The sequence below is a fragment of the Calypte anna genome, chromosome 4B, assembly GCF_003957555.1.
Source record: "Calypte anna isolate BGI_N300 chromosome 4B, bCalAnn1_v1.p, whole genome shotgun sequence".
Classification (NCBI taxonomy): Eukaryota; Metazoa; Chordata; class Aves; order Apodiformes; family Trochilidae; genus Calypte; species Calypte anna.
This window is the reverse complement of record NC_044249.1, coordinates 22,220,586-22,238,695: the sequence shown is the minus strand read 5'-3', so window position 1 is coordinate 22,238,695 and position 18,110 is coordinate 22,220,586. Positions and strand designations below refer to the sequence as shown.

General features: G+C 46.2%; 1 protein-coding gene across 3 annotated transcripts in view; it reads right to left on the bottom strand.

Annotated features, from left to right (window-relative positions):
- The window catches only part of EXOC6B (exocyst complex component 6B), a 247,014-nt gene that overhangs the window by 122,342 nt on the left and 106,562 nt on the right, over nucleotides 1-18,110 (bottom strand). For all 3 annotated transcript variants that reach the window (XM_030450613.1, XM_030450612.1, XM_030450614.1), the window contains exon 7: nucleotides 7,144-7,320. In XM_030450613.1, the coding sequence (XP_030306473.1) occupies nucleotides 7,144-7,320 (177 nt within the window). The remainder of the gene's footprint in view (nucleotides 1-7,143; nucleotides 7,321-18,110) is intronic.

Genomic DNA, 18,110 nt, shown 5'->3' with positions numbered 1-18,110 from the left:
TCTGGTACTTATGAAAGAGGGGGAAAACCAAAATAAAATCTTATTCTTTAGATTCTAGTTTGATTTCTTTAATAGCACAATTTTTTTTTCCTTTTCTTTTTTTTATTCTTTTTTTTCTTCTACCCCCCCCCCCCACGCCATGCAGGCTCCACCACCTTTCAACAACCCAGTGAGTCTTGCACAGGGACAAGGAAACTCATTTCTGAAGGGTGGGACAGAGGGAGGGAGGGAAAGAGGAAAGATCAGAGAAGCAATTTGCATACAAGAAGCTTGTGTCCTTTGGATATGTTCAAGCCAACACAGCATTAAGCTTGTTGGCCAAGGCATAAAGCTAAGGCAACCTTCCTTCTCCCCCAAAATCCAGAGAGGAGGGGAGTGTTCTGTTGACATGTGGTGGAAGAAAAGGGAGAAAGATGAAAGGGACCAATGGACAGGCCTGGGAAACATGTTTATTTTATATATTTTTAATTATGCTTAAGAGGCACTACTGCTAAAAAGGAGGTAGGATGAAGAAGAGAGATGTTTCTTGCTGGATGAGGGTATGCAAGCCTCAACCAATGCTGCCCAGAGAGCCTGGGGCCAGGAGTCCTCCTCATCTAAAGCAATAGCTTCAAGGAGAGGAGTGCAGAAGTTATGGGCTGGAAAGGGAAAACAAGGGGTTTTGTTCAGTAGCCTCCTGGGTAAAGTGGAACTGGAGCTCTAAAGAACCTCCATCACGTAAAGAAACTCAGTCCCCAGCTCCACGTGGGCTCTTGCTTCGAACTGGAACACTGGAAGAAGCTATGGAGAACATCCACACATGATGTGGGACCATCCCCCCCTGCACATCCAGCATTGCTCCAAGACCCCAAAAATCCTGACAGTCCCAACATGGGGGTGCAGGGGTTGGAAGCAGCTGCTTCAGTAGCTTTAAACTGGAAGAGATCAGGTTTGGGTCAGACATTAGGAAGAAATTCTTTAATTTGAGGATGCTGAGCCCCTGGTTGCCCCCAGAAGCTGTGGCTGCCCCAGCCCTGGTAGTGTTGAAGGTTGGATGGGGCTTGGAGCACCCTGGGCTGGTGGGAGGTGTCCCTGACCATTGCAGGGGGTGGGACTGGGTGACCTTTAGGGTCCCTTCCAATCCAAACCAGTCTGGGATTCTTGATTCACCACCTCGCTGGGCTTCGCTCCAACCTCCATGCTGCTCCTTTGGGCAGCTCCTGCAGAGGGACCAGGCTGGCTCAGTGGGAAGGAGGAAAGTTTCTGAGCCAGGGATGGGGCTGCTCACAAAATGTGACCTTTTTCATGCTGAACATGGCTGTTTGGGGCCACAGCTGAACCAAGGGCAAGCCCAGCTCACCAGCATCTCTTGCTCTTACCTTTTACAAGACTGTATTTGAGAACTGCAAACCCTGGGCAGCAGTTTTATTGCATCAACATCAATTTTATCATGCCTTCCTGATCATTTATTTTCCATTTGCACTCTCCCAGGACTTCTAATGCTTCCTAAATAGCTCCCAAAACCTGATTTCAGCTCCTTTACGGGTACGGATTTTGCCTTGCTGGGTTTCTCCAGCATGAAGGGTAATTGGTCTCCAGTTGGTAGAGCAGTAAAACACTCCTAGCTCTGAAATCCCTGGCTGCAAAACTGCTGGGAGATCACTAAAGCAGACAGGGAAGTATCAGCACTCACTCGACCCAGCCATCCCCCAGCGACCACCATCAGTGTGGAGAAGATGGAGTGGAGGGACCCGAGTCCACCCTCTGTTTTTCTAGAGGAGAAATCTGTCATCCCTCCACATCAGCATCAAAGCCAGGCCATGTTTTCCTAGGAATTTGAATTCAGGATCAAACGGTTTTGCTCCTCTTGGATTTGGGGCACTCGTTGAACACGGCCCACAGAGAAATATTTCTGATAAAGTTTTGTGAAATCAGGATATTGCCAAAAAAACGGAGCTCACTCCCCCAAGAGAAATTCCTTCAAAGCAGACTGCAACATTTTCACAGCCTCTGATCTTCTGCAAAAACTTTTAAGCCCACACACAAACTCTCACAGAATAAAATAAAATAAAATTTAAAAAAATCTGCAGGACTGTTCTGCAGAGTTAACATCTCTGGGACATTCATAAATTTGCTCATCTAGGTAGAACACCAGAAGACATGGAAGCTGAAGGCCTGGACCACCAGAAAGCTTTCTGCAAACAAAAAAGAAATGCAACCCAAGTGATAAAAACTTGTGCTGGATTTTTATGCAGAGTATAAACCTAGGAGATTTATTTTAAGGAAAAGAACAGCCCACCTCTTCCTCCTATAGCCCCAGCCCTGCAACAGAAGCACTGATAATCCTACCCTTAGAAATCTTTCCAGTCCAACCAACACAGGCCTCTGAACACACAGGATGTATAGAAAATTATCTATGTGGTTAGCTCAACACGTTGCACGATCTAAACACATCTGCTGTTTACATGATTAGGTATTTATCTAATATTGAGATATTCAGCCACCTCCAAAAACCCCAAAACCCAGGCTCAGCACAGCCCCTCCAGCAGCAACTGCATTTGGGCAGCCAGAGCTCCACTACCAGTGTTCAAAAACTGAATAAAGCTTCAATTTCTGACACCTGAGAGCAAAACAAGAACTCAAGCAGCATCAGCAACAGGACTGCTCTGACACATCCTCTTTAGTCTCATCTTTTTTTTTAGTTTCTTTTTTTTTCCCCTTTTGATTTGCTGAACAAAGAATTTATTCATCTTCTCCCAAATTTTCCCAGTCCACAAAATACCAGCTCCACAAACCCCCTTCCCAAACCCTGGATCTAAGTGCTGGGAGCAGAGGTCTTTCTGCTTCTTTCTGCTTCTCCTTTCCTTCTGCAAGAACCTTTCCAGGCAGGTTAAACACTGCCTGTAGCAAACTCAAGTTTTCCATGGAAATTGGAAAACAGAACCAACAGAAGATTGACCCAGAGGTAAGGGATGCCCTGGTCCAGCTTTGGATAACTTTGAGATGATTTTAGATCATTTTCTCAGATCCTTGCTAGTGTTTGGTGTAAAGCCAGGACACAAGCAGACAGACACTCACCCATCTTTCAGGGAGGGGAAAAAACCTCCAGATTTAAGACCAGGAATTCAAGAGAGGTGTTTGATGAACACATTGATGGATGTTCATGGATGAGCTGGTGCAGGGGAACACAAGCACACACAATGCTGCACCAACAAAAGTTCAAGTCCAAGGGAGGACCTCGAGCAGGTTGGGTCTTTTCAAGAGACAGAGCACAGAAAACATCACAAAGCTCAAAGCAGTGTTGGGTCTGCACTGCACTCAGCTCTTGGGTCCTCAGCACAAGAAAAGCCACAGACCCATTGAAGGAGCTCCAGAGGAGGCCACAAAAATGATCCAAGGGCTGGGGTTGTTAAATCTGGAGGAGAGGAGGCTTCAGGGAGACCTAATTGTGGCTTTTCAGTATTTAAAAGGGACTTTTAGAGAGGCATCTTTTAGCAGGGGCTGTTGGGTGATGGGGACAAGGGACAATGGTTTTAAACTGGAAGAGGGAAGAGGGAAGAGTCAAACTAGAGGCAAGGAAGAAATGTTTTACACTGAGGGTGGGGAAACTCTGTCCCAGGTTGCCCAGAGAAGTGGGAGATGCCACATCCCTGGAAACACTGCAGATCATGTTGGAGGGTCCTCTGAGCAACCTGATCCAGCTGAAGATGTCCCTGCTCACTGCAGGAGGGGTTGGATGAGCTTTAAAAGTCCCTCCCAACCCATTCTGTAAATCAACAAATCTCTTTGGGTACCAGCAGCCAGGAAGCACTTTCCTAACACTCAGTGGAGGTGCAGAACAAACTCTACTGGAGATCTGCTACACCATGGTTAGCCCTGGTGTTCCCTGACTGCCCCAGTGTGTCCCCAAGGCTCAACCTTAGGGGAAAAAACCCTAATTAATTTGCATGGTCAAAAAGATGCTCAGGACACTGTGATGTGGGGGGTGGCCAAATGCAGACTGACATCACCCTGGCTCCCATTACAGACACCAGGCAGACAGCTTTGTCTGGAAACAGAGAGGTTTTGCTCAGTGTCCAAATGTTTTTTGCATAATTACCAGTGGAAGGAAAGAAAAGGTGGAGGCTGATGGCACCTAACAAAGCCATTTATCAGGGAAAGCAGAGAGAGCTCCCTGGGGTCCCTGCCCCAGCTCCCAAAGCTTGTAAGAAATCTCTTGCACTCACTTAAGAGAATTCCAACTGATTCCTACAGCCAGGTCAACCTGAAAGAATGCCAGAACATGATGAATTTTGGCTACACCTCACACCTGCTGATGTCCCAAGTGCCAAACTCCTTCTCCAAGTAGAAAACTGTCTGGAATTTGTTGGGTTGTTCTTCAAAGTCAGTTGAGTAGCCGTTAGTCTGCGGTATGATGTCCTCCCTTGAAACTTCTCCTCTCCCACAAAGGAACACCAGGGAGTCCAGTTTGACCCAACCACTTCACAGACACCTGACCAGGCTTTTTTGGGGGTTTTTTTTTTTTTTTTGGGTGGGGGGGACAAGAAGAAACGAGCCACAAGGCATGCGAGGTCGTCCTGCAGCCTTCAACGAAATCGCACAAGAAAAGTCCCCGAAAATGAGAAGAATCTGGACAGGCTTTGTAGTTTGCTGGATGCCTTTTACTACAAAGGGAACAGCTGGCACAAACGGAACAGGCTGGGGAGCTGCTCACTGTGAAATGCAAATTCTCCTTCCACAACTTGACATTCATAAAAACTGAACTGAAGGCTTCTCCCAGCTGGGCCCGCTCCCTCGCTCCCATCCTGGTGGGAGCTTCCACCTCACTCAGGCATCCGTGGGACAAGTCTGGAGCATGATGTCCCCAAACTGGAGACATGGAGAGAGGGGAGAACCCCATCTTGGATTCATCTTCTTGAAGGCAGCTGACAGAGCTCTCTTCCGCTCTCAGGGAGAGGATGATCTACATCAGAATGCATCCAGCAGAACCAGCAAAACCCTTCTGCTCTCCCTTCCCTTTCAAAGCTTCTCCTGGGCAATTTTCCTGCAGGGATGAAAGGATTGCTCCTGATCCACAATTCCCTCAGCTGCTCCTCCTAAGACTTGTGCTTCACCAGCTTTGCTGCCCTTCTTTGGACACGCTCCAGCTCCTCAACGTCTTTCTTGCACTGAGGGGCCCCAAAACTTAACGGCCCTGTTTCCAGATGAGAAGACCCTTTGTACTAACAAATAAATACATAAATAGCTTCTCTTCTATCAAAAAATTAAAAAAAACCACCAACAAAAACATCAAAAAAACCTCCAACAATCCAGGAAGAAAGAACATGTGGAAGAGTGAAGCCCATCAGGAACCAAACCCCTCTTTTCTTCCATTTCCCCCCCAAAAAAAACCACCACTGGGAAAAGAGGACTCTGGGAGGAGCCCAGGAGGCTCCAGTTCATCACCACGGACAGCACCCAACACTACAGCCCCCCAGGGACCCCTCACCTCCCTGGGCCACCCACCAGCTCCTCCTCTGCTGCCATCTCCCCTGGAAGTTCATTGCCTTCCTCCCATATCCCAGCAATGGGATTGCATCTGCCTTGAGCTGAGCTCATTGCCTTCAGCTTCAGAGACTTCTCCCAACTGTCTTTAAAACCAAAGAATGATAGAATCATTTGGGTTGGAAAAGACCTGAAATATCTTGAAGTCCAACCATAAACCCAGCACTGCGAAGGTCACCCCCACCCCATGTCCCTCATCCCCATATCCCCAGGGCTCTGAAACCCCTCCAGGGATGATGGGGACTCCAGCCCTGCCCTGGGCAGCCTGGGCCAGGCTCTGACAACCCTTTCCAGGGAGAAATTGTTCCCCAGCTCCAACCTAAACCTCCCCAGTAAGTGGTGAGCAGCTGCTCAGTGCATCACCTCTTTGTACATTATTGTTGTTGTTACTCTATTTCAATTATTAATTTTTTTTCTGCCTCCTTACCTTCCCAATTCTCTTCCCCACTCCTTGGGATGTTGGGGAGACAGAGACCTGCTGCATGGTAGCAGCCAGGTAGGTTAAAACTATACCACCTCTCAGTCCTAATTTTAATTCTGATTCTCATTCTGATTCTAATTCCAATTTCTCATTCCAATGAACTCCACCACTGTCTGCCCCACGGGTACCACCACATTCCACACTGCTGCCCAGTTCTGCAAGAGCCCCACTCAACAGAAGTGAGGGATGTTGAGAGCGGGATAGAATTAGAGAATCATTTCAGTTGGAAAAGACCTTTAAAATCATCAAGCCCAACTGTTAATGGATGGATCATCTCCAACCATTCTAAGCTGGAACAAGTAAGAAGCACTGAAGGATCAGATTTTTTCATTTTTTAACAGGGAAATACCAAAATAATTCAAATCAATGCCTGTTTCCCAAAACCCTGCCATTCCCACTCAGTTTTCTTTTGTTTGCCTTCTGCTCTCTCTCTGTTTTGATGGAGCAGTAAGCAGCCCACCCAGATGGCTGCAGTGCAGGGTGAGGGTTCTGGGTTGCACCCTCCAGTTTGGTCCCTAGGAAGCTCCTGGGCATCTCCTCACCCTGCTTGGGGAGGGCAGCAGAGATGATGAGGAGAGAAGTGAACAAAACCACTGTGGGGCAAAGGGAGGAAAGAAGAACCAAGCCCAGCAGCAAGGGTTGTGCTTTGCAGTTAAAAACACATCACAAAGTGCCAGTCTGAGGGAGAAGCAGCAGAGGAGGAGACAAAAGGAAGGGAGGACACCAAGGAGTTAAAAGTGCATTTCAACAGCTCTGTCCCAATGCAATCCTTCTCAACACAAAGCATGGAGCTGCCACCATGACACAGAAGAGGCCAAACATCTCCTGTGCTCTGCTCAGCAGCAAAACTCCTCCCAAGCAAGCCCAGAAGTGCAAGACTCGAGCTGGAGGACAGAAGACACAGCTTGCTGGGTTCTCACACAACACTTGGCCCCTCTGCTGAGCCTGCTAACCAGGATAGGGGCCACACAGCAAAATAACCCAACCCCCAACCCCACCCCATCTCCTCCAACCCATTCTGCAGCTTTATGCCATGCTGCAGGGCAACGCCAATGAGCAAGCAAGGTGCAAACACTCTCTGAGACACTACTGATCACCCCACACTCTCCAGGCTCCTGGATTTGATGTTATAGAGTTACCTCTTCATCCTCATCCTCATCTTCAACATCCAGGATACCCGAATCCTGCTCAGACATGGGGCTAGTGTTCTTTACCTCCAGATCTGAGCTTGCGCAGATTTCTTTCTTGGACTTCTTCCCCCCGCTGATCCTGGGATGCTGGGATACAATATTGTCCAGGTTTCTTTGCTGCTGTGCCTAGAAAACAAAAACAAAAACACAAGATTTCACCTTTTACAATAGCATCCTTGGATTTATATTTCTCTTTCAGCCAAGAGATGCAATCAGTCATGAAATATGACAAACGAGACAAAATAAAACAGGCACTTAATGGAGCTCTGAAACGTTATGGTTTTTCTAACCCAGATCCTCCAAGGAAACAGAAGATTCATTTCAAAACCATTCCAGGGATTATGCAACAATACAAACAATATTCTGACTCTTCACAAATCAAAATGCCAAACCCATCACGCTGCCATATTGATCTATTTACAGCACAGATGCAGAAATATTAGCCCATAGGCCATGTGGTGACTGTCACAGGCTAAATTAAAGGACGTACTTAACCGTTGGATTTGTTCCTCTTTTCAACCCATGTCAGCACAAAACATTCCACATCTGGACCCCAGAGGCTCCTGAAAGCATTTTTGTGGTACCCCAGGAGAGCTTAATTGTACGTTGCTGATGTACAGAATGAGCTGTGAAAGGTATTGAACCAAAACTCGCTCAGGGAGCAGAACTCGGGGCTCGGTGGAGCTCCCTCCAACCTCTTCTTGATGCCTTTTCCTGGGGCTTTGGGGTTTGGTTGCTGTGGAGGTAAAGGTATTTGTTCTGCTGCAAAACCTCCCTTGGTTTCCTTGTTCAATCTTGGATAGGAAAAATGCTTTAGCCCCAGTTGTTTAGCTGACCAAGAGCTTCAAACCAAAAGGGAATCAGAAATCAAAAACCAAATCATGGCCAAAACCAGGGGGAAGAGGCCAAGCAAATGGCTGGAGTGCTTCTGCACAGGGGGGTCAGCTCTGGTATAACTAGAAACCAAATGGTCTCGAAACCTGAAACGTAGATGGATGCATCCACACAGATTTATAGAAGCTCTCACATACTTTTCTGGACATTTTTTATATATAAGAAGGAAGGTGTATGGACATCATCCAGATGGCTTTCTGAAACTGTTAGTTTAGGTGGCAGGTTTCTTTTTTTGAAAAAGAATGAGGTTTTTTATACATATCAGTTATTAACAAACTCTGTGTACTCTTTCAGGAACAATTTCTCCCTAGAAAGGGTTGTCAGAGCCTGGCCCAGGCTGCCCAGGGCAGGGCTGGAGTCCCCATCATCCCTGGAGGGGTTTCAAAGCCCTGGAGATGCGGGGATGAGGGCCATGGGTTAGTGTTGGACCTGATGTTCTAAAAGGGCTTTTCCAACCAAAAGGATTGCATGATTCTATGGTTCAACCCAAATCAAAGCTGTATCTGTGTATTTCATTGCTTCCCTGGAACAGGAGAGGGACCTGCCCCATGCTAATGTGGCAGCCTGGCTTCAGATGGAAGAAGAAATACCAAAAACCATGCTGTGGATATTGTTGTCAGTGAAACCAACTGTTCTGGGGTAAAAATGGAGAATTAGAACAAGTGGAACCTATAAAAAACCCAGTAATTTTTGCTACCTGAACTGCAGAAGTAGCACAATCCTTCCAAATCATTTCCTTTTAACAGCTTATTAGCATTAATACAGCACAGGAACCATTTATGAGAAAGTTTCAGTTTGGCAGCCTAAATAGTAATATCCTTGATGTTTACTCCAAGTGCTCCTACAAGAGAAGTTAGGGCTGTGCAAAGGGGCTGCTTGACAGCTAAAATTCCTTTCTGAATGCCTCATTGAGCAGAAAGACCCCATCAGACCCCAACCACTCGTGTAGTTTCTAGATGTGAAGAATATGAAACCCCAAACGTGGCACGAGCGTCCCAACCCGATAAAAACCCCAAGGGCAAAGTGCCCTTCACACCATGGGCATAAAACTGGCATCACTTTAACCACCCAAAATGACAACTGAGAGTAAAATTAAACATCTATAGCTGACACTTGCCATGGTTGCACCAGGAACTGGAGGTAAATCTTAGAGGATGAGCAGCCCTGTGCTGTGCCATAGCCCAAGCTTGACCTCTAGTGGTTGGAAAGCTGTAGTATCCTTGATGTTTGCTACAAGTGCTCCTCCAAGTAAGGGCTGTGCAAGGGGAACTAACTACCAAGCAGGCTTATTAAAAAGATCTCTTCAGGGATGAGTCTCAACAATAGGGATTTTTGCAGCAAAGCCACAGGGAAAGGTCTGTGTGGACACTGCCGAGGACAAACTTTGCAGCGATGTCAATACTTGAAGCGAGTTGTGGGGAGGGGGGGGGGGGGAAGTGGTGTTTTTTGCATTAGAAATCTCCAACTTCAGAAGCAGGACTCTATAGAAAGGCATTGCAACACCACAGAAAGAAAATTAGGACTTCAAAAAGGGGAGCAAGCGTTTGGTCCTTCTGAAGCCCACACAACAAAGAGAACCGAGGCTCGATTCCACTCTCAGATACGCCCATTTATGACATAAGTTACCCAACTGAAGTGTAATGAAGTTATAACACTGAATTCACTGTAAATTACACCAAAAGCCAGCCCAGTGTACTCATTAAATCCTCTCAAATTTATGTCATCTTTTCTCCTCTGGAAAGGGAAGAAATCAAAGAGTGGGAAAACGCAAAGTTTGGGATAAAACATTGTGCTTGCAATGGATCATTAACCAGGGCGTAGCAAGATCACAGCAGCATAAGTGGTCATGGGAGAGGAAAAATCTGGGCTAACGAGCTGAAGGATGCTGCTGCCAGCTCTGAACTTCACCACCAAAGCACTGAGCATCTGAAGTTCAGAGTTTGAGGCTGAACACAGAATCAGCCTCACCAGAGGACCTGGAGGACCTCAGAAGACAACACTGCCTGGGTCCTCCATCTCTTTCAAAACTCAAGGTGTTCATCTCCTCCTTCAGTCACATCCACAGGAGGAGCAGAACAACTATTGCTGGCTGTCAATCTTGCCAAGACCCGAATCAAATATGGGTAAGGCTTGGTAACACGTTGGTATTGAGAAAACCCCAAAGCCAAGAAAGTTCACCCTAGGAAACAACCTTCACTCAAAGCCAAGGAGTTTAACATCCAAATCTAAACCCACATTTGGCACTTTGCCTGCTTCAAATGCAAATTAACCCAGGTTTATCAAGAGAAAAATTATGAATTGAATTCAAGTCCAGGAACCTACTAGGAAAAAGCAAATATAGGGCAGAAAAAATGCATGCCCCACTTCCCACAGCCCCACAAAAAGCAGCCAGTGGTGCTACCAGTGGCCTAGAAGCTTTCCAGCCCACCAAGAGCAACTTTCACTTTTAGGAATTTAAAGAATCTGAGGGGGAAAAAAAGAAAAAGTTCTAAATTACAAGAGATATTTCCAGGGATTCCTACCTTACAGACAATAATGGCCCCAGAGCAGCCCAGCTGATGCTCATTCCCTTCCATCCCCAACCATCTGGCACAGGGGCTGCTCTGTCCTGGGGTGGGCACAGCTCATCCATCACCACCAGGAGCCTGAGGAGCTGGTGTGATACGAGCCAAGCCCATAACCTTGGTGAAACACCACAAGGGCCACACCAGGAATAATAATAATTACTTTTCCATTACCAGAAGGGCATTTCCCCCACCACCCCCAACTCCTGGCAGGAAACAATCTGGACTGAAGTGACCTAGAAGTGAGAAATATCAAATTTTCTTTAACTTCGGCAGGTTTGGGTGAAGTCACCGAGGTTTCAGTTTCACCTTGAGAGAAAGCAAGAGCTGGGGAGAGGCCCAGAGGAAGCAACTAAGGAGAAATTTGGGCTTAACCGCCAAGGAACTCCCCGTTTCGACCCTCATCTCGTTCCCAGCACCTTCCCAGGCTGATGGGGGGGGGGGGAAGGAGGGGTGCAGCAGAACAACTCAGCAATAGATTTGACGTCGCACATAAAGGATGAAAAATGACCTGCAGGGCTTGGATCTGAACGTTCTGTTTCACATAAAGGCATCTGCAGGCAGCTCGACCAAGAGGCACACTTTGGAAACCACATCAAAGAGCAGGCGACACTCCAGCCTGCCCTCTGCAAACAGAGGGACCCAGGGCTATGGGGGAGGCAAAAAAAAAACCCTCTGGGGACCAAAAATAAAAAAAAAAAATTAAAATTTAAAATCCCTCCCCCCCCAACCATGCCTTTTGGTGTGGTTCACAAGAAATCAAGTGCATTTTTGTCTTATTCTGTAAAACTGCCTCGATTACACCAGACCATCAATCTCTTGAGTCTCTGCTTCATGGGATCATAAATAAAAATGGGTAAGAAACCAAATGTCTGCTGGTAGCTCACGTCCTGCTCAGCAGTGACACATGAAGTGTTTGGTTCACGGAGCTGAAAGGTCCCTCCAAGCACAAGTGGTTCCTCTGGCAGCCTCCTCCCAGCCCAGGAACACCCAACTCTGCTCTGACACAGCACAACTCCCAGGCCCCCTGACAGCAAGGTCACTCCCAGGATGCTTGAAAGAAGGAGCAAAGGCAACTTCCCACCTCCTGGGTCAGGTTTAGGTCAATCTCCTAAATTTGCTCTTACAACCAAGGCTTGGGTTGGCCATCGGGCAGGTTAGGAGACCACCATTTCTACAGCTGAAGAGTTGGCAGGTTTTGTTGGCTGTAGCCAACCACAAAAAATGATCTTTTTTGCTCTTGTTCCTTGGGAGACAGTCAAGGGAACAAGGGGGAATAAAGCACTTCCACCTTCATCACATTTTCTCTCTCCAGCCAATGCTATCATACGAACAATAACATCAGAAGGGTTGGACCAGATGATCCTCGTGGTCCCTCCCAACCTGACATTCTGTGATTCTACAGCACCTACAGGCCACTAAATCAAGTGCTCAACCTTGCAGGGCTTAGCTTTGGGGGTCTTCTCCTCAAGCTTGGCATACAAGAGTTCTAAATACAAGTCCTCAATCCTTCCCTGTCCATCCTACAAGCTCTAGAGCAGCAGCTTCACCTTTATCAGCCAACACAACCCATCAAGTGCACAGAACAAACACTCTCCATCAAAAACTCAACATTTTGGCTTCAAACAGTAGTGACAAGTAGTAGCTGAGTTTTCCATCATTAGATTTTTCACGGGAACTTGCACTGCTTGTGATCAAGTCAGCCCCAAACCTACAAGCTCAACCCACGTAGCCAAGCTGGGGAATGACAAGGAGGAGCAGGTCATGGACTCCTCTCCAGGCTCTGCCTCCAGAAGCCATACCCAGAGTCAGGGAAAGTTGTTAAACCACCTACACAGGGAATGAGCTCCTTTAAAACTCAAATAGTTTTTTATAGGGTTTTTATAACTTGTTTTCTGTATCTCTTGGCCAATGTTGTCGGGGAGCATGTCTCACCTCCCGTCACCTCCACCCACCAGCAAACTGACAATATTTACTTTTCAAGAAGAATATAATTAGCTCTTTCCTGATGAGACAGCAGATAAGGCACGGGGGAAAAAAAAAAAAAAAAAAAAGAAAAATAAAAAAGAAATTGTATTATTTAAAAGGGCTTGAAGCACTGCTGTGGTTAGCTTCAGCTTTGATTAGTTACTGCACATTTGCTGCTCTGATTGTTTTATAGACCCCTCTAATGGGCTGAGACACAGAACTTTAAAATATCATTTCCCAGTATCCCTAGGATTGGGATACATATTCCTTAAATAATACGACCCAAAAAAAAAAAAAAATCCAAAAAACCCTAAAAATAAAATAAAATAAAATAAAAGCAGAATGGCTACAGGGGAAGAAAAAAGAAAGTTAATAAAAAATGACAGTCGGGCTGGCTCCCTGCCAAAGACCCATTTGAAAGTTATAAAATCCCCCTCCGATCAGATAAAAGCAGGGATTATTATTGCAAGGTGTAAACTCAACACACTGACACAGCTTCTGGTTTGAGTTTGAATAAAAAAAAATAAAAAAAAAAAAGCCCCTTGCTTGTCAGGATGATAAGAGTTTTTGCCTATCTGCTTTCTCAGTGTTAAATGGTTATCAGAGAAAACAATTTGTCAGAGGTTTGTCTGACAAAGTTCACCATCAGCACAGGAAACCAGGCCCAAGGATCTGAGCTTTTTCACTTGATTCCTGGTCATTAAGACAAAAAATAAATATATATAAATTCTAGAAACCCAGCATTCAACAAGTTTGGTCCTCCCGACACCCTGCACAGCCTCTGCTTCAACCTCCATCTCCTCCTTCCCTAAAAATGACCCTTCCACATCAGCCCACCCACTGCTAAGATCCAGTTCACACAATTCCTAACTCCCAAATATCTCCTTTGCTCAAATACGAAGTTTTGGCATCAAGCATGCAATGGGGAACACACAATTCTCCCTTTGCTTTTGCCTTCACCCAGTGATTTATCCTCCTCCACACACTCCTGGCTCCCTGCAAGACGAGGTCAGCATTATTTATATCCTCAGAGTTCACTGTAATAACGAGTAATTTGGTTAATTCAGCATTTTCTATAAAACTTACGAAACCTCAGCCATTCTTTGGGGAAGCTCCTGCAGCCCAGGACTTGGAGAAAGGGACACCCAAGACTCTCCTAAGAGCTGGAAAAAACTTTATCACATTAGCATTGATAAAAAGACTCAGGCAACCAAGTCCTCCAGGTCAGCTGTACAATAAAAGACCAAAAGCCATTTTTTTTAAGCAGCTTTTTTATGGAGCAAAGTGTTGATTTACCCTTCTGTGTGATCTCACCTCCTGAACAAGATATCTGCAAGGCAGGCATCAAAAGTAGCTGGGTTATGCGATTACAAAGTTTATTTATCCCATTTACACGGAACGGAGAAGCTGAAAATGAGATAAGGGGACTAAAAGCAGGAGGAAGACAGCTGCTCTACAAGGGATTTTAAACACATTAAAGACCACGGCCCTGACAGCTCCACAACTCTTTGTTTAATCAACCCTGAGCTCCCGGTGAGATAAAGAATTTGCTGGATGCTTATTCTTTGATTAACTTGTACCAATAATTTAAAATTCCTTCTTCCTTGCTCCACTGCTCTCTGCGATCCTCCAAACCCTGCTCTGATATTGTGGGGTGGTTTGGGGTTTTTATATTATTATTATTATTATTATTATTATTATTATTATTATTATTATTATTATTTCTAGCTCTGCTTTTTCATAGAGCCCCAAAGAGGCACCTTGCTCCATGCCAGGACTGAATTGTGACTCAAAGCTCAAGTGGAAACTCCCACACTTGGGTTTAACCTCTCCTTAGCCTGACCGCATCCCAAGCCAACCCCACCAAGGAAGAGCAGCAAGGGAACTGCAACCAAACCCAGACAGAGGTGAGAGGGTCCAATTCCCCCCCTTCCCTGGCCCAAAGTGACTCATGGACACACGACCCAGCAGGACCAAACCTCAGCTTTAAACACTCTCTCAGGCACTAGGGCCTGGTAATTAATTCTGAAGGGAGGGTTTGTTTCAACACGCTCAACGACAGCCAAGCCATGACAGAGGTAATGGGGTGGTTTGGGCTGGGTTTTTTTTTTTTCTTTTTTTCTTTTTTTCACTGAAAACTACTAAAAAGGAAAAAATCCAGAGCAAAGGCTGGCGTTGCCCAGACCAACATCAGAAGAAAAGGGGATGCAGGTGGAGAAAGGAGAGAAGAAGTGAAGGGATGTGCTCAGGCTTTGACTTAAGGACACCCTGTGCTTGGTCTCAGTGCTTCCATCAATAACACCACAAAGCACCTGAGTTTGCAGCAAGCAGCCCAGGAAACATCCTTGGAGGGGCTCAACGAGGTCTCCAGCCCCCAGCAGCATCACCCCCAACATGGGAACATTCTCAGCTTGATAACCAAAGCCTGCAGGCAGCTCCAGCAGCAAGTCAGGGCACGCCAACCCTCACCTCTCTCTAAACCAACTGGGGCAACTCTCCAAGTGGTGTCCTACACCTCCGACCTTGCCCAAGGAAGTTGCAACTCTCACCAACACCTATGGCAATTTAGAAGTAAAAAGAAGTCGTGGATTAGAGCTCACAAAAGGTTGAAGGCGTATTGGACTCTGAAGCTTTTCAGGGTTGATCCCTGGGTAATTGTGGAAAAACAATTAAGTGTGTTCTTAACCCTGCTGCTTCAGCTCGGAGCTACCACTGCCTGAGGTCTGACACGCCACAGGGCCCTCACACACCCTCCTAACCCACAGGAAGGTGAAGGAAAAGCTTTGTGGAAGCCACTTCCAACATTTCCCAGTGGTTTTACCCTCATTTTTCCTTCCCACTGCCTCGGGGGTAGATGCCAGCTACAGCTGCTCATGTCCTAGAGAACACGCTGCTTAATGTCCCCACCTTACACGTCAAGAATTGCAGCTGAGGACAGAATATTGACTCAGCCAGGATGACAAACAGAGAGTTTAGCTCCTCAGTGCCTGGGTTCCCCCCTCCACACTTCTTTACCTTGACCACATTGTCCCTCAAAAAGTTATAGAGTGAAGAGAGTGTTAACCCTCCCAACCTGGCCTCAGATTAAGGCTCTTTTATTCCGTTCTCTGTGGGAGTTCCCAAACTGCTGTTTCACACACCCTCTTCTCTGGGCTTTGTCAAGCATTGTGCAGATAAGTTTCCTTTCAAGGTTCTGCTTTTGTTTCCATTTATCGCTCTGGTTTGGGGTTGTTTTTTGTTTTTTCAAGATTCTGAGAAACCAGCAACGTTTCTGAGCACCGATCCGAGATGGTCCCGATTCTCCTGGAACACACCAGGACTCAGCTGAACACAAAGACAACGTGAATGAGTGGTGACCCCTGGACAAAATGCTTTCTTGGCTTTTCTACAAGGCAATCTTTGTAAATCTCATAAATCAGACCTGGCAGAACAGACACACTCAGGACCTGACTCCCAGTCCAGATTGGAAACTCTCCTCAACCATCCTCCCAATCATCCGGGGTAAGAGGTTCCACAGCTGCTCCTCACCTGCATCAAGGCAGTGGGCAGCCTGCCACCAATTCAAGCAAGGACATGGATCTTCCCTTCCACCCTTTTTCCAGCTAATGTGCTCCCAGCAACAGCTCAAAGTAATGTCACCCAAGCCATCAGCACCCGTGACTCATCTGTTCCGAGATGCACCCAAAGGCACCTTCTCAGCCTCTTACAGGCTTGAACTCTGTGCCCTGACACTGGAATGGATCACACTGAGATCTGGGTTAGACAAACCAGGAATGGTAAGGACAGCAATGGACTGCAAAACAGGAGCTGCTCCAGCACTGAAGAGCTCGTGGTCAATGACTGCATGCTAGAGATGGGCTCTGTAGTGTCCATCAGGGCTAGGAAGAACCTGCTGCAGTAGAAGACAGAATCACAGAATGACAACGTGGTTTGGGCTGGAAGGGACCTTCAAGCTCATCCATTCACAACCCCCTGCCATGGGCATGGACACCTCCCACCAGCCCAGGGTGCTCCAAGCCCCATCCAACCTTCAACACTGCCAGGGATGGGGCAGCCACAGCTTCTGGGGGTAACCTGGGCCAGGGGCTCAGCACCCTCATAGAAAAGAAAATCTTAATCTCTAAGGTGTCTTGAGAACCTTACTGTCCTGTTTTCTGTGTCTTTCCAGTGGTAGGTTCAAGGTGTTCACCCAAACTGCTGTGGGTGGGGTTACAAGGACAACTTCAGAGCTGGGTACCAATGGACCAAAAAGTTAAGCAGCAGCACAGGGCAAGGACCACAGCAGTTAAAGACTGAACCTCAAAAGACTCCTACTCTCTAGTTCTTATCTCCTGGGGAACACAGGCAGCAGCAGTACCTCCACCTTCAGAAGATTCAGAAAAAAAAATTACAGAAAAAAAAAAAAGAGAGAGAGAGAGAGAAATCCTTCTTGGAACAAAGAATATTTCATTCTGTTTAGGAATAACCCCTACGGTTTTTTTGATGAGAAACCCACAAAGCAGATGCCAAAAGGGCTGAGCCACAAAGACCAGCTTTTCTTGCTAAGTACTAAGTGGCTTTTTCAAGAATAATCATCTTCTCCATCATCCATGAGCTTTAGGGTAGCAGAAGAAGAAAGCAGAACATTATTTTGTTATTGCTGGTTTTAATTAATCAGCGACTTAAATGGCCACTGCTTCTCCAAGCACTGGTGACTATCAAGGGGTGCTTAATCCTGACATGAAAAGTTTCACTGAAAATGACTTTACAGGAGAGCTTACATTTCATCTGGCTTCCCTCATTTCACACAGATCCCTGACACTGTGGAATATTCTGTTGATAAACAGGGGTTTTCTTTCTAAGCAGGATAAGACTGTTGTTGGGCACAAGGTCTGGGGCTTTAGAGAAGAGATTAAAAGAGAGAAGAATGGAATTACACATTCATCACACAGAATTACTCTCTAAAACCCACTCTCCAAACTCAAATGTGGGGTTTTGTAGTGTTTTTTCAACATAAAAATCAGTTTAGTCAACATATTATGTAATTCTACCACTGTATGCTCCCAAGATCTTTCTCCCTACATCAATAATTAGTATTTTGCTTGCATAACAATCCTGAGCACTGAAACTAAATACACAAATATGAAATTCCCTGATAAATGGAAACTTGATCTCATGCTGCTCCTCTAAGTCAGCACAACATCCAGCCATCAAAGCCCCAGAATTGGGGCTGAATTAATTAAAACTGTACAATTTTAAAATAAAATTTATATTCAGAGCCTCCAAACTTTCAGAATTCACAACCAGCAGCACCAGGCAAATCCCCAAATCTGCTGTTGCCTGGGTAGGACCTGCCCTCTAAAGGCTAATGAGGAAACTGCAGAGAGCTTTTCAGGCAGAAATAAAGACCTGAAGGCATTACCCATCCTGCTATTTCCCTTTTCCTTACCTCCCTCACAACCCATCTCCTGTCCAACCACCCCAGGCTCACCTTGACCAGCACCTCCTCGA